The sequence below is a fragment of the Chrysochloris asiatica genome, unplaced genomic scaffold (assembly GCF_000296735.1).
Source record: "Chrysochloris asiatica unplaced genomic scaffold, ChrAsi1.0 scaffold00191, whole genome shotgun sequence".
Taxonomy (NCBI): Eukaryota; Metazoa; Chordata; class Mammalia; order Afrosoricida; family Chrysochloridae; genus Chrysochloris; species Chrysochloris asiatica.
In genome coordinates this window covers 3227986-3250103 of record NW_006408709.1, presented here as the reverse complement: position 1 = coordinate 3250103, position 22118 = coordinate 3227986, and the positions used below count along the sequence as shown (strand labels likewise).

General features: G+C 36.2%; 1 protein-coding gene across 2 annotated transcripts in view; it reads right to left on the bottom strand.

Moving 5' to 3' along the window:
* The window catches only part of CBLB (Cbl proto-oncogene B, E3 ubiquitin protein ligase), a 326701-nt gene that overhangs the window by 146471 nt on the left and 158112 nt on the right, over positions 1 to 22118 (bottom strand). For both annotated transcript variants that reach the window (XM_006872287.1, XM_006872286.1), the window contains exon 4: positions 6766 to 6922. In XM_006872287.1, the coding sequence (XP_006872349.1) occupies positions 6766 to 6922 (157 nt within the window). The remainder of the gene's footprint in view (positions 1 to 6765; positions 6923 to 22118) is intronic.

Genomic DNA, 22118 nt, shown 5'->3' with positions numbered 1-22118 from the left:
AGGATGAGACTTTAGCCACCTAGCAGACATAGCAAACTGTCCCTCATCTGATTATTCAGTTATGCTTGTTAGTAATCGCATACATGAGCCCTGGATATCCACAGATAAATGTAAAAACCTTCCCTAAAAGCCGAGACTGTAAATTCCAAAAAGGCAAAGTTCCCCACCCCACCCACAAAATAGCTAAAAAGGATAGAGAGAAACACTGTTAACTGATGATGTATGGAGGAGATTATAATCAATGTAATGAAACAAGTCATATGAATGGTTGAATGTGAAACTGATGATGTGCCCTGTAAACTTTCACTCAATCCACAATAAAAACCTTAAAAAAAAAAAGGCATTCAGGCTCTCTGCAAAAATATAAGTTCTTCAAATGAGTAGCTAGACATACGACATGAACATTTATACCTTTGCTCTCTTGATGCAGGGAAAAGTAGTGGAGCTACCACTTAGAGTATCTTTGAATCACGTTAAATAATTGTAGTATTTATTCAGTAAATGTACCAAAAACCTTTAAAAACAGGTTCCATTACAAGTCATCACTATCAAGTGACACACTCATTTTAAAAATATATCTTAGTCCACTGAAAAAGCATAGGCAGACAACATATATGCAAAAGTATTTATCATGAAACAACTATGAAAATTGTAAATAAGGATAAATCTACATTATAGAAAGTCATTTATGTAATTTCTTACCCCATATGGGTAGGAAGAATTCTAATTTTGAAACTGCAATAAAGTAAAATGTATTCTATAAGAACTGTTGACAAAAGTTAATTTGCCTTCTGTTGATGATTACTTTCATAAATTAAAAATTAATCCCATCCAATCTTGTTCTATTACACAAATCAATCACCCCAATGCATGGAGGCTAGTGCTAAGCAATGGCATAAATCATATAAGCAAAATTATTATAACATGGTAAGCATGAAAACCAATATCACACTCAAACATTTGTTTGACTGTTTCACCAGTAGAATAAATCGTATTTCAGTCAAAAATAATAAAATCTCAGGAAAGAAGTCTGGTTTCCTTTTAAATTTACTTTGCTATTTAATTTATAACATTAGAATTATTATTAGAAATTTAATGTAGGCCTCTCTTATTCTGTGACTATTTGAATTCCATATATTATATTTCAATTTTGTGGCAGAGCCAAACTTAAAACTCAACTTTCAAATCTTCTTGATCTGAGTAAATCCATTATAGGATTTACTTACAAAATTGTAAGATCTTCCTTTCCTCATATCCTCATATAATTATACCTACCTTCAGAATGGTTAGATGAGGACAATTAAGAATAAATTATTTTTTAAAAAAACACAATAAACAGGGTAAGAATATTCACTGGAAAGTTGATAAATGGGGGAAGGGATGGTTGAAGCAGGAGAACAAAAAAATCTAATTATTCCAAAAGAGGGGATTCATTACATAAATACAGACGTATCATTGATGGAATATTATGTAGAAACTGAAAATTTTAAATTGTAGTGATGAAAAATATTTGCCATGAACCATGCTCTATCATCTGACTGAATGAAAAACACAAGTTTAACAAAATACAATCCTATACAGAAAGGTTTGCTATTTTGTTTTCTAATTCATTTCTTACCTAACAAATGAGAAAGTGAAACAGACAAGATGGGATAAAACTCACAATGAAGGGAAAGAGAAAAAAAAAAAAAAAAAGCCAAATTCACGACCATCCAGTTAATTCCGACTCACAGTGACCTTGTAGAGAAGAGTGGAACTGCCCCACACGGTTTTAAAACTTGTAACGTTTATAAGAGCAGACTGCCAATCTTTCACATGAGGAGCAGCTGGTGGGCTCAAAATTCTGTTCTTTACGTTAACAATCAAGCACTTAACAACTACACCTCTAAGCTTTCTTAATGCCATACAGTCAACCCTTTTAAATGTTATGATGAAAGTATCAACAAGTTGAAGTGAAAGCTAAAAACCTATTGCTGCAAAATAATTCACAGATGCACAGAAAACCTATAAAAACTGCTTAGAAGCTCATCATGAGGTTTCCAAACTATAATCTTTTTTAAAAAATGTTTTATTGTGAATTACATGATAATTTACATGGGAGAACATTAGCTTTACATTCATCCTATCCTGTATCGTTTCATTGCCATGGTTACAATCCCCTCCATGCATCATTAACCAAACAAAGGGTATAACCTGCAAGCCTGACCCCCAGTTGTCAGCTCCTCTTCCTCTCTGGGTCTAGAGTCCCCAGCTGCTCCATCTCTGGCATCACTGCGTCTCTGGGTAGGGTCCCATTTTATGCTCTGCTCCCTTGATGGTCCATAGGACCTCCGCTCCTAGACTGCAAAGTCAATCACTCCCCTCCTTTTGCTATAAAACATCTACCTTTATATTTCCAACCCTCACAGTCAGTCCAGATAACAATTATTCATTATTGTATCACAAAAGACCTATCCGCATCTCCTTTCATCAGCCTCACCCAGACAGATTGGATACTACTCAGTGGAAATTCTACCTTTTTCTGTGCCCTTTGGATCTAGGCTCCCTCTTGGAAGCTTGGAAACCAGTCCCTTCTTGCCTTTGTAGCCCCCCCTCCCCCGTTTTGGGTAGCCAATGTCCAAGCTGCCCATCCCTGTCTACTCTGTGTATGGAGGGGGTGGGAGTGATCCTTGCTGTAAAGATATGGTCCCTCTTTTGAGCTACTGCATCCATAGGTGTGGGTCAAGTTCATCAAATTGTAACAGATTACTCTTGTTTTCCTCTTCTTTCTTCTTCTAGTTGAGCTCTGATCGTCCAGTCACTGAAGCCACCAAGGCTATAATCTTTAAAGAAGCAGACTGCAACATCATTATCCCATAGAGCGACTGGTGAGACTGAACAGCTGACCATTTGGTTAATAGTCAAATGCTTAAACATTGCATCACCAGAGCACAAAATAATTAAATGGTTGTTGATGTTTAGTTGACATCCAGTTAGTTCTGACTCATAGGAACTCTAATTAATGAAATACTGTACAGACCTGAACCATCCTAACAATTTTTATTATATTTGAGCCAATTGTTGCTCCTACTGTGTCAGTCCATCTTGTTAAGTGTCTTCCACTTTTGTGCTGACAATCCACTTTACCAAGCATGATGTACTTCTCGAACGACTTTCCCTCCTGAAAAAACACCCAAAGTACATGAGACAAAGTGTCACCATCTTCATTTCAAAGGAGCATTCTCACTGTACTTCTCACAATACAGATTTGTTTGTCCTCTTCTGGCTATTCATGGTACTTTCAATATTCTTTACCAACATTACATTTCAAACGCTTCGATTCTTCTATAGTCTTCCTTATTCACTAATTTTCACATGCATGTGGGGCTACTGAAAATATCATGGATTGGGTCAGGTACACCTTAGACCTCAAAATGGTATCGTTGTCCTTTTGCAACACATTGCCTAATGCAATATGTCCTTTGGATTCTTGACTGCTGGCTGGTTCCATGAGTGTTGATTGTGGATCCAAACATGAAGAAGTCTTTGACAATTTCAATCTTTTCTCTGTTTATCTTTAAATTATTTATTGTGTCAGTAGTAAGGACTTTTTCTTTCAAATGAGTTGCAATCCATACTTGAAGGCTGTGTGTAGTGTTTGATCCTCATCAGGAGTATTCAAAGTCTTCTTCACTTCCAGCAAGCAAAGTTGTGTTACCTGCATATTACAGGTTGCTAACAACTCTTTTTCCAATCCTGATGTCACGTTCTTCTTCATAAAATCCAGTTTCTTGGATTATTTATCAGCATATAGATTGATTAAGTATGGTGAAGAGCTACAACCCTGACACACACACATCTTTACTGATTTTAAACCATTCAGTATCCCCTTGTTTTGGAGTAACGACTGTCTCTTAATCGATGTACAGGTTTTTCCTGAACACAATTAAGGGTTCTGGATATCCCATTCTTCGTAATGTTGTCCATAGTTTGCTATGGTCCAGTCAGTCACAAGTTTTTGCATCCCCAATAAAGCAGAGGTAACATCTTTCTGGTATTCTCTCTTTCAACCAAGAGGCATCTGATGTCAGCAGTGAGATCCCTCTTCTATATCCTCTTCTGAATTTGGCTTAAATTTCAGGCAACTCCCTGTTTATATGCTTTAAAATTATTAAGGATAATTTTTTAATTATCTTCAGCAAAGTTTTATTTGCATGTGATTATTAATATTGTTGGATGACTTCCTCATTGTGTTAGGTCATTTTTCTTTGTAATGGGCATAAATATAGATCTCTTCCAAATGATTGGCCATGTCTTTCAAATTTCTTGGCAAAGATGAATGTCTCTAGTGCTGTTATCAATTTGTTGAAAAATCACCATTTGTAATCCATCAATTTCTGGAGCCTTGTTTTTCACCAATGCCTTAAGTGTAGCTTGGACTTCTTTCAGTATAATTGGTTCTTGAGCATATGCTACCTCTTGCAATTGTTAAACATCAACCAATTCTTTTTGGTACAGTGACTGTGTATTCCTTCTATTTTCTTTTGATTTTTCTGGCCCAATATTCTGCCCTTAGAATCTTTCAATACTGAAACATGAGGCTGAATTTTTTCTTCGGTTCACTCAGTTTGAGAAACGCTGAGCATGTTCTTCCCTTTTGATTTTCTAACTCCAGGTCTTTGTACATTTCCTTATAATATTTTGCCTTCTCAAGCTGCCCTTGGAAGTTTTCTGTTCAGTTCTTTTAATTCACTACTTCTTCCAGGCATTTTAGTTCAAGAGCAGATTTCAGAGTCTCTCTGACATCCAGTTTGGTCTAGTCTTCCTTTCCTATCTTTTTAATTACATTTTTCTGTTTTCCTACATAATGCTCTTGACTTCACCCTACAACTCCTCTGGTTTTTGGTTATTAGTTTATAATGCATCAAATGTGTTCTTGTAATGATCTCTAAATTCAGGTGGGATATACCCAAGGCCTTGTTTTGGCTCTCATTTGATTGTTTTAATTTTATTCAGCTTTATCCCAAATTGGCACATGAACAACTAATGGTTTGTTCTAGTCAGTTCCTGGCCTTGATTTTGTTGATGATACAGAGCTTCTCCATCTTTTCCTCCCACACATATAGTCATTTGATCCCTGTGTATTCCATTAGGTGAAGTCCATGTATATATTTGCCAATCAAGTTGTTGGAAAACGATTTCTGTAATGAATAAGTCATTGGTCTTGCAAAATTCTATCATGCAATTTCCAGTGTTTCTATCATCTAAATCATGTTTTCCAACTACTGATCCTTCCTCTTTACTTCCAACATTTTCATTCCAATTACCAGTAATGATTAATGTATCTTGACTGCTTGTTTGATCAGTTTCAGATTGAAGAAGTAGAATTCTTCAATTTCATCATCACTGACTTTAATAGTTATTACTAAGTTTAAATAATAGTGGTATTAACTAGTTTTCCCTATGTTGTTGTTGTTAGGTGCCATCAAGTCGGCACCGACCCATAGCGACCTTATGCACAGCAGAACAAAACACTGCCCAATCCTGGGCCAATCTCACTACTGTTGCCACACTTGAGGTCCATTGATGCTGCCACTTGGCCAAGCCACCTCACTGGGGGGTTTCCTCTTTTTCTGGGACCCTCCACCTTACCAAACATGATATCCTTTCTCCAGTGATTGGTCCCTCCTGACAATATGTCCAAAGTACAACAAAGTTTGGCCATCTTGGCCTCTAAGGAGCACTCTGGCAGCCCTTCTTCCAAAACGGATCTATTGGGGTTTTCCCTACACATATATGGATATTAACCTATCACTGACAGTACTGTACTTCAAGACACATGTTGAACTATTCCTTCAGACAATGAATGTGATGCCATTTCTCTTCAATTTGCTGTTCCTGCCATAGTAAATTATATGACTATCTGATTCAAAATACCCAACACCTGTCGATTTTTGCACACTAATGCCTAGACCTTATATGTTCCATTTCATTTTTCTGACAACTTCAAATTTTCCTAGTTTGATACTTTCTACAGTCCACATTCGGCTTATTAATGGATGGCTGCAGCTGTTTCCATTCATTTTGAGTTGTGCACTATCAGCACATGAAGGTCTCAAAAGTTTTGCTGTATCCATGTCATTATGGTCAACTCTACTTTGAGGAGGCAGCTCTTCTCTAGTCACATTTTAAGTTCTCTCCACCCTGAGGGGGTCATCCTTCGGCACTGAATCAGGTAATGCTCCACTACTATTCATAAGGCTATGAATGATTTATCCTTTATAAGTGGTCGACTTCTGCTTTTCCCTAGAGTGTCTTAATCTGGAAGTTCTGCTGAAAACTATCCACCATGGGTGCCCCTGCTGGTATTTAAAATACTTGTGGGATAGCTTCCATCATCGCAGCAACACACAAATCACCAAAATATAAGAAATTAACAGATGAGTGGTGCAAAACTCTAAAGACAGATTTTTAAATAAAGTTCCTTCGTATGAATCTTCTAAGCTGAAAAACTACTAGACTCATACATAGTACTGTTGCTACGAACTTAAAACAAATGACTCATTCTGAACTTATTCAATGACTGAAAATGCACAGCAGTGACTTGTTCTAAAATTATAGACTACCAAGTGTGTGTATATCTGTGTCTAACAGAAAGAGAGAACAGCAGTATGAGGTGGAGGAGAGAGAAGAGCGTAAGGGAGGAAAAAAGAGAGAATAAGGCAGCCAAATAAGGAGGAGGGATGGAAGAAAGGAAAGAATAGAGTTTAAACAACACAAGTTTACCTGAAAGAGCCTGGTAAAAATATCAAATTCAAAAACTGAAATGTAATCATTGCAGGTCAAGTCAATTGTTGATTTTAGAGCCATAGCTTCCAAGCCGGAGCTAATTTGATGAACTTCATGAAGGCACTGTCTGAATACTTTCCATGGTACAATAGTTCTGTACAAAAACAAAAAGTAATAATAGTAATTAAATTAAGTGTCATTTAAGACACACCTTCTATTCAAACAGCACAATTCAATCACAATATTAATATAATTATATCTGTATTAAAAAGCAAATAGTTAACATTGTTCATAATTCAGAACACAGGCAATGTTTGGCTTCTGCTAATTGAATTATTTTCCATTTATAAACAGTATGTTAAAAATCTGGAGTCCTGGTGTGGCACTGTAGGATAAACGCTGGACCATAAGGTTGGTTTGAATTGCAAGACTGGTGGTTCAAACTCACCAGATGCTCCTTGAAGTCCTATACAAGGTTGCTATGAGTCCGAACTGACTAGATGGCACTTAACAACAACAACAATAAAAATCTAATTCAATTTTTCACTCAAAACAGTATTTGGATACCAAGATATCTCTAGAAATAAATCACAAAGAAGGCGAAAGCCTTGTGTGTACGAACCTCTTCATTTATGTATACAAGACTAGTTAACTACGAATCCAGGTTAAATTCTCCCTGTGAAGCAGTTCTAATCTGTCACATGGGGTTGCTATTAGCAGGAATCTTCTCAAGAGTACATAGCATTTATTTCCCAAAATAGTTATAAAATGATGGGTCCATATAATAGTTAGAATTATTCATTCATTGTATAAAAGAATAACATTTACCTAATATTATAGGAAATTAAGATGAGAAGTTATCAAGGCATTTCTGCCTCCATTCCAGTACTTTCTGAAGAGAGGAAAAGCATATCATCTAACCTTTAATGCTAACGGAAAGGGGAAAATAACCATATTATCTTATTGAAATGTATTCAATATTTATTTGTTAACTTATTAAGCATCATGTTTAAATTTTTAATAGATAATGCATTTAAATAGTGCAAAAATATAGAATTACACAGAGTGGCAAACAGATTAAAACCTCTCTCCAAATGTATCCAATATCTGAGCAGTTTCCAACATTTAGTCACTCCACCCTTTACCATGAAAACAGGAAACACTCACCACTCCTTTCTTAATTAACCTTCTAGTTTTCAGGATGTTAACTACCCATTCCTGAATAGACAGGGAATTTTTTTATAATTGTATATATGTTGTTGTTGTTAAGATCTGTTGAGTCGATTCTGACCCATAGCGACTTTGTATAGGGTTTCCAAGGAGCAGCTGCTGAGCTTGAACCACCAACCTTGCAGTTCAAAGGACTTTACAGTTTGACGCATTAGCCCACAGCTCCACACCAGGACTATATATATACACACACACATATATTTATCAATGTCCTGGTGCGGCAATGCACTTGACCCAAAGTCAGTTTGAACTGTAAGTTTGGTGGTTCAAACTCACCAGTTGCTCTTCAGAACCCTATACAAGGTTGCTATGAGTTGGACCTAGCTTAACGGAACAACAACAACATTTAACAGTATATAGGTAGCATAGTGGTTACGAATCGGGCTGCTAACCTTAGAGTCAGCAGTTCGAAACTACCAGCTGTTCTGCAGGAGAAAGATGAGGCTTTCTGCTCCCGGAAAGATGTACCGCCTCGGAAACCCTGTACAGGGTCGCTATGAGTCTGAACCAACTCCCTAGCATACAACAACATAGCCACACTATTTTATATACATATATATGCATATATGTTGTTGTTGTTAAGTGCCGTCGAGTCAGTTTTCACTTACAGAGATCACGTATAGTTTTCAAAGAGCAGCTGGTGAGCTTGAACCACAGACTCTGAGGTTCAAACCAACTTTGCAGTCCAGCTCATTAACCAACAACACTGTATATACACATACAATGCATACATACACATACTATTATATATATTGTTGTTAGGTGCTATCAAGTTGGTGCTGACTCATAATGACCCTATGCACAACAGACAGAAACAACTATTTGGTCCTGGACCAACCTCACCATCAATGCTACATTTGAGCCCACTGATGCTGTCACTGTGCCAATCCATCTCACTAGGTGTCTTCCTCTTTTTCTCTGATCCACAATGATATCGTTCTCCAGGGACTGGGCCCACTTGTTAATTATGTCAAAAGTATAAGAGATCAAGTTTGGACACCTGGCCTTTAAGGAGCATGCTGGCTGCATTTCTTTCAACACAGACTGGTTTGTTCTTCTGGCAGCCCATGGTCCTTAGAATATTCTCTACTCCAACACCATTATTTAAATGCATCAGCTATTCTATGGTCTTCCTTATTCACTGTCCAAGTTTCATGTGCATGTGAAATTATTGAAAATACCATGGTTCCGGTCAGGCACACGTTTTCCTCAAACTGCCATCTTTGCTCTTCAACATTTTAAAGAGGTTTTATGGAACAGATTTGCCCAATGTAACATGTAGTTTGATTTCTTGACTGCTTCTTCCATGAATGCTGATGGGTGAATCAAGCAAAATGGCGTCGTTCACAACTTCAATCTTTTCTTCATTTATCTTGATGTTATTTACTGGTCCAGTGGTGAGGATTTTTGTTTTCTTTACATTGAGGTATAAACCATAATGAAGGCTCTGGATTTTGATCTTCATCAGTAAGTATTTGAAGTCCTGTTTACTTTCAGCAATGAAGTTTGTATCATCTGCACATTGTTAATGAGTATTCCTCCAATCTTAATTCTTCTTCATATAATCCAGCTTGTTGGATTACGTACTCAGCATATAGATTGCAAAAGTATTGCAAAAGAATAAAACCCTGCACACACCTTTCCTAATTTAAAATCATCCAGTGTTCCCTTTTTCTGTTTGAAAAACTGCCTCTTGGTCTATGTACAGGTTCTTCATGAGCACAATTAAGTGTTCCAAAATACTCGTTCTCTGCAATGCTGTCCATAGCTTTTCATGGTCCACACAATCAAAAGCCTTTGCATAGTCAATACAGCACAGGTAAACATCTTTCTAGTATTCTCTGCTTTCAGCCAAGATCGATCTGACATCATCAATGATGTCCCTTGTTTCACGTCCTCGTCTGAATCTGACTTTAACCTATGACAGTTCTCTGTCAATGTACGGTTGCAGCTGTATTTCAATTATCTTTAGCAAAATTTCACTTGCATGTAATATTAATGAGATTGATGATTTCTGCATTATGCTGGGTAACCTCTCTTTTGGATGGACATAAATAAACATGGATCTCTTCCATTCAGTCGGCCATGTACTCTTCAAATTTTCTTGGCATAGATGTGTGAGTGCCTCCAGTGTTTCATCAGTTTGTTAAAAGGTTTCAATTTGCATTCCATGATTTCCCAGTGCTTTGTTCTTTGTCAATTCCTTCAACGTATCTTGGATATCTTCCTTCAGTATCATTGACTCTTGATCATATGATAGCTCTTCAAATTATCGAACACAGACCATTTCCTTTTGGTACAGTGACTCAGCGTATTCCTTCCATCTTCTTTTGATGCTTTCTGAGTCATTTAACATTTTGCCCACAGAATCCTTCAATACTGTTAGGTAGAGGATTGATTTTTTTTCTTCAGCTCCCTCAGTTTAAGTTATACTCTTCACAAAATAAAAGCATGAGTGCTTTATGTAGCCTCCTATAAGACTGAAGATACAAAAATCTTATGATTTTCTTTACCAGCATTTTTTGCAAATAAAAGACACAGAATAACTGGACTAAGGTACATGGATTTTCTGCCTGCCTCACTCCTATGTCAATCTTCTCAGAGAAGCATAACCATAAATGTACAACTTTAATATTTTGACAATAATGTCCTATTACAGGGGTTGCCAAACATTATCACATTAGAAGAATTTGGAGGGGTTTACACAGCCCAGATATTCTTATTCCAAAGACTGGGATAGGGACTGAGAATTAACAATTTCCCTGATTATGCTGATATTGCTAGTCTGGACAGCATACTTTGAGAACCATCGGGCTGTGAACCTTAAGGTAACCGGTTCAAAACTACCAGCCGCTCCGCGGGCGAAAGATGAGGCTTTCTACTCCCGTAAAGATTTACACCCTTGGAAACCCTGTACAGGGTCGCTATGGGTTGGAACCGACTCAATGTCACTTAACAACAACAACAACAAGGAAAGGTACAGGAGTCCTAATATATAGCTGTATGATAAGCACTGGACCACAAGGTAGGTCTCAAACACAAGGTCAGAGATTCAAACCTCCTTGCTGCTCCTCGGAAACTCTATACATGGTCACTATGAGTCAAAATCTACTTGACAGCACTTAATAACACCACCACGAAGGCAAGGTACTGTGATGAAATATAAAATATATCTGTCCTTGAAGAACATACACTTTAGGGGGAGAAATAAGACATGAGGTAAAGAATGGCAAGAGGTAATATGGAACTGGAGTACACATTAAAGGCTGGAGGAATTTTAGGTTTGAGAGGAGTGAACTGTGAGAAATTTAATAAATGAGTGGTGAGGCAGACATGCTATATCATGCTGTTTCATACGGCAATTAAGGTTTTATGTACTATTAAATCATTTTTTAAAGATACATGTATCATGTATTTGTGTTTTTAAAAGATATATATATATATATATATATATATATAAGTGTATATATGAGACTTAATATGTATGTGTGTGTGTATATATACATTGTTTTTTGGAGTCCTGGTGTGGCGTTGTGGGTTAATTCACTCGGCTACAAGGTTAGTGGTCCAAGTTCACTTGCTGCTCCTTGTAAACCCTATACAGGTCATTATGAGTCGGAATCGACTCGACGGTACTTAACAACACCAACAAACTTAAAATTTCTTATGAATCCAGTATGATACAGTATTTCTAGTTCACCATAAATATATATGAAACTTAATATATATACTACACATATATCATATATATCATATATATATACATATGTGGAAGAGCTAGTATGGACTGCAGGAGAAGCAGTATACTGCTAAACAGAGGTCCAGTGGTTCAAATCCAACAATCGTTCCTTGGAAACCTTATACAGGGTTACCAGGAGTCAGAACTAACACCATGGCACTTAACAACGACAAAACAGCAATATATATATGTATATATATACACACAAACATGATGCTGTGGGTTATGCGTCAGACTGCAAAGTCATTTGAACTGCAAGGTCAGTGGTTCAAGCTCACCAGCTGCTCCTTGGCAACCCTATACAGGGTCTCTATGGGTCAGGATCGATTAGAGGGCACTAAACAAGAACAAGAATACACATATACATATGTATTGCTTAATACCTCAAAGGCTTTTTTTCTATGTATGTAAAAAACAGGAAACCACAGAAACTGAAGAAAAACACCACACCACATGTCATTTAGAAGAAACCACATCAGACTATGATTAAGGTTAGCAAAATATTTCTTTCTTAAAAGAATAAGGAAAAACATTAATATTAGAATGCTATTGGTTTATGCATTTATGCAAGTACTCCAAGCTGTATTAGAGTTACCATTAAATTAATACCTGACATGCATATCTTTCATTTCAAATTGGTTTCAAATATTCAACACACAAACAGGACATGCACCACAATATTCAAAGTAAAATAATAATAATAATAATAATAATAATATTTGAGGACCTAATGATAGAAGAATGGAATATTTTATTCTTTGTATGGAAAAGTTCAAGGAAATTTGTTTTGTGTGTAAAGTATATGACGTAAATACATTGCCTAACTGAACAATTTGAATATATGTTACCATAACAAACATAATCCTATTTAAAATGCATATAAATAAATAACCAATCCTTTGAGTAAACAATAATTTCAAAGATATTTATAGAAAATGTGCATACTTCTAAAATTTTAGTCTAATATACCACTTAAAATAAACATTTACAAAGGAATAAAGAGAATGTCCATAGTACTTGTATAAATGAGAATTTGTCACAGTTCACTTCTGAAAAATCTAAGGTCCAAACAGGCACTCTATGGAACCATAATTAAGGATTGTTGTTGTTATGTTCAGCTGAGTTGGTTCCGAATACTCATAATGTCCCTGGATAGGGTTTCTGAAGAGTGACTGTTGAGTTTGAACTACCGACCTTGCAGTTCAAACCAACCTTGCTGTCCAGTGTTTATCCTGTAGTGTTCACCAGGACTCTAGTAATTAAGGGTAGCAATTAGGAATCCACTTGAAAGCAGATGGTTTGCTTGGTTTTAATAGGTATTATTTTTGTTTTTATACGTATGAGCAAGAAAGGACATTATCTGGTTAATGTGTATACAAAAGTTTGTACAGCAGATATCCTTGCCTTGATCACCACAAATAGGGTGTTAAGTGTGGGAGGGTGGTGATGTGTGCGTGTGTGTAGAGGTAAAGGATATAGGTGTTTTCATGAGTAAAGGACAAAAATAAAGTGCAATGAGTTCTGAAAAAACAAAAAGCAAAAACAAAACCCCCAAATACTTCTAAAACTATTACACTAAGGATCTGAACTTTCTGTGAAAAATTATGAACTGTAATGTCTGTCTTTCCTGAGAAAAAGGATGAATTTTCACACCTCTGATTAAACTGGAACATGTTATTAGTTTCTACTGCCTCTTCTCCTAGGGAGTAAGCAAGGCAAAATAATGATATCCTCAAAATAAAAAAAGCACAAATACAAAGACATTTCAGTGTGTTGACAGAAGCATGGGAAAATGAAAGGATAGAAATACAAAGCTTCATGCTTTCCTCAACACCGACCCCACAAAATCTACTGCCACTGAGTTGATTCCAACTCATAGCAACTCTGTATACAATTTGGTGGTGGTGGTGGTGGTGGTGGTGGTGGTGGTGATGGTGATAGTGTGCCCTGGAACTGGTTCAGACTCATAGTGACCATCTACAGGGTTTCTGAGAATGGAAATCTTTAAGGGAGCAGAAAGTCTCTATTGCTCACAAGGAGCAGCTGTGCGTTTGAACTGCTGAACTTACCTAATTTATAGCACCACCAGGGCTCATCAATAACAGGGGTCTTTTATCCTATTTTGTTTGTCTATTTCAATTATAAGCCAATTTAATTACAAGTTAAATTAATTTAAAATCCACTTAACATCACAGGTAAATGTCCGTTCAAAAAGAATGTAACATAAGACCAATAGGTGGTTAGGCACTGGTAAGAATTACATGATTTCAGCATTTTTAGACTTACAGTGCACTTCCTGGGTTGAGTTTGAACTGTAAACAGTTAACAAGCTTAACAGTTCAAGTGTAACTCAAGAAAGACCCAGCAATCTATTTGTGAAAAATCAGTCATGGAAAATGCTACGGTCCATGGTTCTACTCCAACAAACACGATTCTCCATGACTCTGAATGGATTCAGAGGGAAACACGTTTTACACTGTTATTAAGAATATGAGTTGCTATCTATTGATGACATGTTACAGTTATTGATTGACATCAAGTCAGTTCTGACCCACAGCAACTGTGTATCGGGTTTCCTAAAATCGACTAGTGGGTTGAACTGCCAATCTGTGATTAGCAGTCCAGTGCTTATCCTATAGTGCCATAACAGAACCCTTACTATTTGCCAATCATCAAGTTAAATACTTTATATGTATTACCTGTGTTTACCACAGTAACATTATGAGGCAGATTATATATGTCCTCATGATATAAAGAAATTGAAGTTTAGAAAGATTACAGCAAAGAGACTTTCCATGTGGCAAGCATTGTGTTAGGTTCAGAACACAAAAATAAATAAGGGATCCCATCCAAAAAGAACTCACAATCAATCAAGTGGCAAGGCACATAGATAAATAGTGTTAGCAATCTGTTAAGGCTGCCACAGAAAAAATGCATATGCCATGGGAACTCCCTGGGCTCCTTGATGCCACAGATCCTTACTTATTCATCTCTGATCTATACAACTAAAATTTATCTAATTAAATTAAACTGTGCCCAGGGAAGGGAAAGAACTGTTTCATGGAAGATACTTTAGAGATCTGATTATGCTACCAGTAACACAGAAGATGATTTGAAAAGTCAAATCTATGTTCACATAATGGCATGAGACACAAACTCAATAAATAGGCTATTCTATAAATTGTTGTTATTGCTAAGTACTATCGAGTTGGTTCTGAGAAACAGCTGGTGAGTTTGAACCACCAACCTTGTGGCCTAGTGTTTATCCTACACACACCAGGACTCCACTTTATAAATTAGTTATTAAATAACGGGTCCTAATTAGTCTATCAAAAATAAGAGTAATTATGCTTTAAAGTCTTGAAAAGAGGATCAATCTGATGCATGAAAACAACACTGAAAAGGTATCAACAAATCACTCATTTGCCCTGGTCTGTCTCGTCTTCTCTAAAAAACCGAAGAGTGAAATTGCATGAAAACAACACTGAAAAGGTATCAACAAATCACTCATTTGCCCTGGTCTGTCTCCTCTTCTCTAAAAAACCGAGGAGTGAAATTAAATTTAATACATAAATCTTCTATTTTTAAGAGAGCAGCAAATAGAATAGAAAACAGAAAATGTTGTAAGACTGAATTTCTAAAAAGGTAAAATCATTTTCATAAAACTTCTAGTTCATAAAAGACTGAACTCAAAATCTAATCTAGTGCCACTGAATTGATTCCAACTCTCAATGATCCTAATAAAACACAGTAGAGTTGTCCCGAAAGGTTTCCATGGCTGTGATCTTAAGGGAAAGCATCCCTGGGAGAAAAGTGGGTTACATGTGGGGTTGTTAACCACAAGGTCAGCAGTTCTAATCCACCAGCCACCCCTTGAGAGACAGATGATGTTTTCCCCTCCTATAAAAATTCACAACTTCAGATACCCAATTCAGGGGCACTATGAGTCTAAACCAACTCCGCAGCAAACAACCATCAACAAATCCAAAGCAACTAACACATCTTTTTCTTGCACAGCAGCTGAGAGGCTCACACTGCCCACCTTCAGTTAGTAGCCCAGCACTTAAACAATGTATCACCAAGGTTCCTATCAAAGACTATAGGTTTTATTTTTAACTAATGTGAAAAACAGAAGCATTCTATATAACAATGGTGTGAAAATCAACAAAGACTAGGGTGTTTGGGAATAGGAATTTTTGTCTTCCTTTGGTGTGAATGAGTATTTACCTAGCATTTCTAAAATGCAATTCTGCATCACATTTAAAAGCCTACCTACACATTCTAATCCAGAAAGCCGACTTTTAGGAATTCTCTTAAGAAATTTTCACATAAAGTAGTAGTAAGGATGCAAAGACTCATCCACATGTTTCATCATTATAACACTGTTTATAACAGTACAATATTGCAAACAATTATGTCCCACAGTAATAAGAGGACAAATAGTAAATTCACATATTGAAATATTTTCAATTAGAATTATTCAGAAAATACTCACTAACATGAAAAAGTATTACTGTTGTTTTTAAGTAACATCGAGTCAGGTCCAACTCATAGCAACCGATGGAGGGTTTCCAAGGAGCAGCTGGTGACTTTGAACCGTTGACCTTGTAGTTCAAACCAACCTTGATATCAAGTGCTTATACTATGTTGCCACACCAGGACTCCTATATTACTGTAGTATTTTTTAACCACATGTCCTTTAAGATCCAATGAAAGAGCAATACAAATTTTAACTAGTGATCACTATATTTTGGAGTCCTGGTGTACTGCTGTAGGTTAATGTGCTATACTGCAAATTCATTTTGAACCACAAGGTTGGTGGTTCAAGCTCACCAGCCACTACTCAGAAACCTTATACAGGATCACTATAGACCAGAACTGACTCAATGGCATGTAATAATAACAATAATAACTATACTTTCAGAGAATTATATATGATTTTTATTTTCTGGGATTACTCACAGGCTTTAACTATATTTCTAACAGGTTTAAGGTATTAAAAGGAATAAACAGTATACTAGGCAGTGCTTTAAAATATTTCAATCAAAGAAAAGAATAAATTTTAAATATAAATTAGAGTGGGTTTTGTTATGACAAGATTACATACATAGGAAATAGGAAAATACATAGATAACGCAATGACAAATAAGAAAATTCAATAGAGTTGATGGATAGGCCAATATGCAAAACCCAATTAGAGCATAAAACTTATACTGACTTTTACAAGACCCAAACTCATTACCATCTAGTGTATTTCAACTAATTTTGTTGTTAAGTGCTGGAAAGCTGGTTCCAACTCACAGCAACCCTGTATAGGGCTTCTAAGGAGAAGCTGGTGGGTTTGAACCACAACCTTGCAAGTCTAGTGGTTTATCCCACAGTGCCACACCAGGATTCACGGCCACCCTGAATAGATTTTCCAAGACTCTAAATCTTTATGGAAGCAGAAAGTTTCATCTTTTTTCTGTGAAGCCGCTGGTGGCTGGTGGATTTGAACCAGTGACCATGTGGTTCTCAGTCCAGTGCTTATCCTACAAGCCAGCAGGTTTCCTTGACTTTTACCTGGTGGCAGTTGTATGTCATCAAGTCGATTCTGACCCATAGTGACCCTGTACAGGGTTTTCAAGGCTGTAAATCTTTACAGGAGCAGAAAGCCTCGTGTTTCTCCCATGGAGTGACTGGTAGATTCGAATTGCTGACCTTGCAGTAAGCAGCCCAGTTCATAATCCACTATACTACCAACATCAAACACAAATAAGGCTTAACAAAAGATGTGCAAGGACATAACTAAAATGCACATATGCATGCACATACACACAAAAAAATATCTGTGATATGAAAGACAAAAGTATATAGCACCTTGACTGGATTGGCCAACTCAATATTGCAAAGAAGTCAATTCTCTATAAATTGATCTATAGATTCAATGTAATGCCATTCAAAAATCCCATTAAGCATCATTGTAGTTGTTGTTAAGTGCCACAGAGTTGATTCTGACTCACAGTGACCCTGTATAGGGTTTCCAAGGCTGTACATCTTTGCGGGAGCAGAAAACCTCACGTTACTCCCGTGAAACGGCTGGTGGGCTCCAACTTTGTGGTTCACAATCCAATGTTTACTGTACAGAGCCATCACACACACCCATTTTTGTAGTAGGAGTCGATAAACTGACTCTAAACATTATAGGGAAATATAAAACATCAAGAATAACCAAAACTACCTAAGTAAGAACAACATTTATACATTTATGCCTTTCATATTAATTGTGGTTATTGTTGTTGTTGTTGTTAAGTGCCGTTGAGTCGGTTCCGACCCATAGCGACCATGTACAAGGTTTCCGAGGGTGTAAATCTTTACGGGAGTAGAAAGCCTCATCTTTCTCCCGCGGAGCAGCTGGTAGTTTCGAACTGCTGACCTTCAGGTTCGCAGCCCGATTCATAACCACTACGCTACCAGAGCGTGGTTATAGTTGCTTAAAATCCATTATAGCTCAAAGATATAAAATGCCATTTTAAATTTAAATGCAAAGAAAATTTCTTTTGTTTACCAATTCCTATTTTGAAAATTTTATCTGACTTCTGTCATAAAATTGACTTTAATTAACACAGATATGCTAAATGTCAACTACCTATAAATTGAAGGCAAGTTTTCTTTAGAAAAATAATAGGTTGATCTTATTGTAAGTGAAAAACATTATTGCTCTGATTCTTATTACTTGTTCATATTCTGTTTCTATTTATTCCTCAATATAAAATCTAATCTTTTTTAAATGACTATTTCTTACAGGATCAGACTATCACTGATAGTTCCATCAATATGGAAAAACTACTGTTTTCAATAACCCACAAAAAAGGCATATCAAAAGTACTGTGGACTAATAAACTGATTTGCATAATGCATCTTTAGTAGAATGATAACTCTTTTTACCAAGGATGTTGTTGTTGTAAAGTGCCATGCATTTGGTTCTGACTCATAGTGACCCTGTGTAGGGTTTCTGAGAAGCAGCTGGTGGGTTTGAACTGCCAAACTTGCAGTTTATACCAACCGTGTGGTCCAATGTATTATCTATCCTTCAGTGTCACACCAGGACTCCATTACCAAGGATATTCCTAAATAAATCCATACATCCTTGCTAATACATGAATATTCTTGGTTTTCATAGAGAAAGACAAAAACAGTTATGTTTCTGTAATAGATTTCTTTTTGTTTTTCTTTTTAATTTTCAATTTTCTTCAAAATGTAGAAAAATATAGTCTGTATAGCACTGTGGCTCCATACAATAAGCACTGGACTGCGAACACAAAGTCTGCTGTTCAAGTCTGCCAGATACTTAAAGGGAGAAAGATGAGGCCATCTGCTTCCACGAAGATTTAACAAGTCTTGGAAACCCTATATATGGTAGCTATGAGTAGGGACCAACTTGATGGCACTTAACAATAATAACAACATAGTGGAAAACTATTATTCTCATTTTTTTCATTTGGAAACTTAAATCTGGAGTCATAACATTCTGTATAAGGTTCTAAAATCAAGAAAAGTATCTTAACATTATTCCTGATTTCCCTAGTAATTTCATCCATATTAAAAATTTAATTGTTTTCTAGTTGTTGGCCTCATAGTCTACCTTCTTAATGCAATAAGCAATAAATATACTATACCCATAAAAATACTTTGTACATAGTACACTTTATTTTCCAGCTTTAAAAATAAAGTTAACTGGTAGAAAGACTAGGAAGAAAAGCTATGGATATAATCCATAGAAACATGTAAAAATTCTACTTTTTCTTTTTCCACTTAGTTATTACTGGCCATTGAATTTGCTGGCCATTGAATTCTGTTCTTAAAACAATGTTTATTTATTCTTTTTTTTTCTAATGCATCATTGTTCTTCAGGGCTGTTGCTCTTAAAATTTAATAATACTTGATAAATTCACAAAACACTAGAGATACAAAAGTTCTTAGGTGATAGCAAGATGTGTTGGATCTACTGAGGTTATATTACATGAAATTAAGATATCATATATGCAAAAATTATACAGCCTTGTCACAGAAGACTTTAAGTCAGGCTTTAAAATGCTCTTCCATTTGACATTAATATCTCTGTCATAACAAACACATGAATCAAGAATAAAACAAAAATTCTTATATATTTCTCTACAAAGACCAATTATGTTAATAAGGAGTAGGTGAAGTTAGATACAGAAGTTAAACTGAGGCAAAAGAATATATGACTTCCAATAATTTCTCTCTCACAAAAGAACTGCATATATACTGTTTTACACAAGATCCTCTAAAAAAGTCCTTTAAATAGAGAGACTGCTGATCATAGCAGAATAACAAAGCAAAAACAAGTTATCGAGGAAAAATAACTATGATTCTGTTCCTAGTGGTTTAAAATAATTAACATTCAAAATAAGGAAGAACAGAATGGTGACTCTTTCACATTCAACTAATGAGATATATAAATACCTGTATATTGATTTTTTTAAAAAATCGTGAGTTGTACTATTAAGCCACAAATAAACTTTCTACCAGAAGAACAAGATTATGATTGTTAATGGCTGTAAAGGCACTCAGATACTAGTTAACTTATCATCATTGCTTGGATGGTGGCAGAAAACCAAAGACTTTTTGGATCACGGCCAAAAGAGTACTCTCAGCAACAGCAGTGGTCAGAGTATCAACATTTTCTTGCACTTGCTCCTTGGTTCCTAATTCCCACAAGGCAATGCAAACGAGGCTGTGATGTCAACACACATACACACACAACACAAACACAAAAGTTGGTTTTGTTACAGGAAAGAAACCTAGCACTTAGGGAGTGCAGCTCCTGCATAATGGGAAATAATTACACCTGACATTTCTTCTGGAGACCAACACCGCTCTATGTTCATGAATGAGAAACTATTTCTATCTTCCCAAGGTAGAAGCATCTTTCAAAGAACAGAATGAACATTCAGAAGATCAGGAACTAATGCCTCTTTGAACCCAGATACATATTTCAAAGTACTATGTAACAAACTAAAGAACTCTGGTAGCGTAGTGGTTACGAATCGGGTTGCTAACCTCAGTGTCAGCAGTTCAAAACTACCAGCTGTTCCGTGGGAGAAAGATGAGGCTTTCTGCTCCCATAAGCGTAGTGGTTACAAAACAGGCTGCGAAACTTAAGGTCAGCAGTTCGAAATTACCAGCTGTTCTGTGGGAGAAGATGAGGCTTTCTGTTCCCAGAAAGATTTACAGCCTCAAAAACCCTGTACTGTAACTGATTAGAGCTATAAAATGAAGTATGAAGATATTCTTTTAAGTAGGGCCCTGCACAGAAGTGTTTAAATGATAATTTAGAAATACAGTGTCTGAAAACTTTAGTAATTAGTTTCCTTAATGCACACAAAAACCCCACTGCACCTGCTCAGAGTATATCAAAACCCATCACATGGAGTCTACTGCATCTTTGGTAATAAGTGAGACTAGTACAAGGTCAAACAGAGAGCGAGGATAAAAAGATGGAGGGAAAATAAATACTTCTTTGTAACTACAGCTAATGAAGTCGCTACTCTTTATCCTGCTTGGCCTCTCAGTACTGCTACTCGATTCAGCTCCCTATTTAAAGTCTGTCTTCCTCTTGCTTCTACTGACTCCACACCCTCCATTTTTTGTTTCCTACCTTGAAAGTAGTCATATGGTTTTACTATGCTGGGAATGACAAATTCAAGATGAATGGTGTCACATACGTCAAAACAAAAGCAGCAAATTTCAAAATCTACGTTGAAGTGCAGTGCTCTCTGTGATAGGATAAAGTCCATATGTCTACAAAGACTTTTGGTGTGGAGCTGGATAAGCATCAGACTGTGAACCATAATGTGGCTGTTCAAACCAACCAAGTATGCCTTGAAAATCCTACACAGGTTAGTTATGAATTGGAACTGACTCAATGGCACTTAACAAAAGCAACAACAACACATGGAATACCAGTTAAAACCACTACTATTCAAAGTTATGTAACAAGCACTAAAGTCAGTGATGATAATAATATTAAAGAATTCTCCCAATTTATTTAGTGTGAAAATGATCAAACATACAACACCAAGATGTATTAATAAATACTGGTGACTGGAATGCAAAAGCTAAAAACAAAGAGGAAGGATCAGTAAACCAGTAAACGGAAAATAAGACCTTGGCAATAGAAATGATACTAGAGATCACATGATAGAACTTTGCATGACAAATGACTTACTCGTTACAAATACCTTTTTAAACAAGCATAAACGGTGATTATACACATGGACCTCTGTAGATAAAATACACAGGAATCAAAATTGAGCACATTTGTGAAAACAGTCTGTGGAAAAGCTAATTACTCATATTTAAGTTCAGGCTAAAA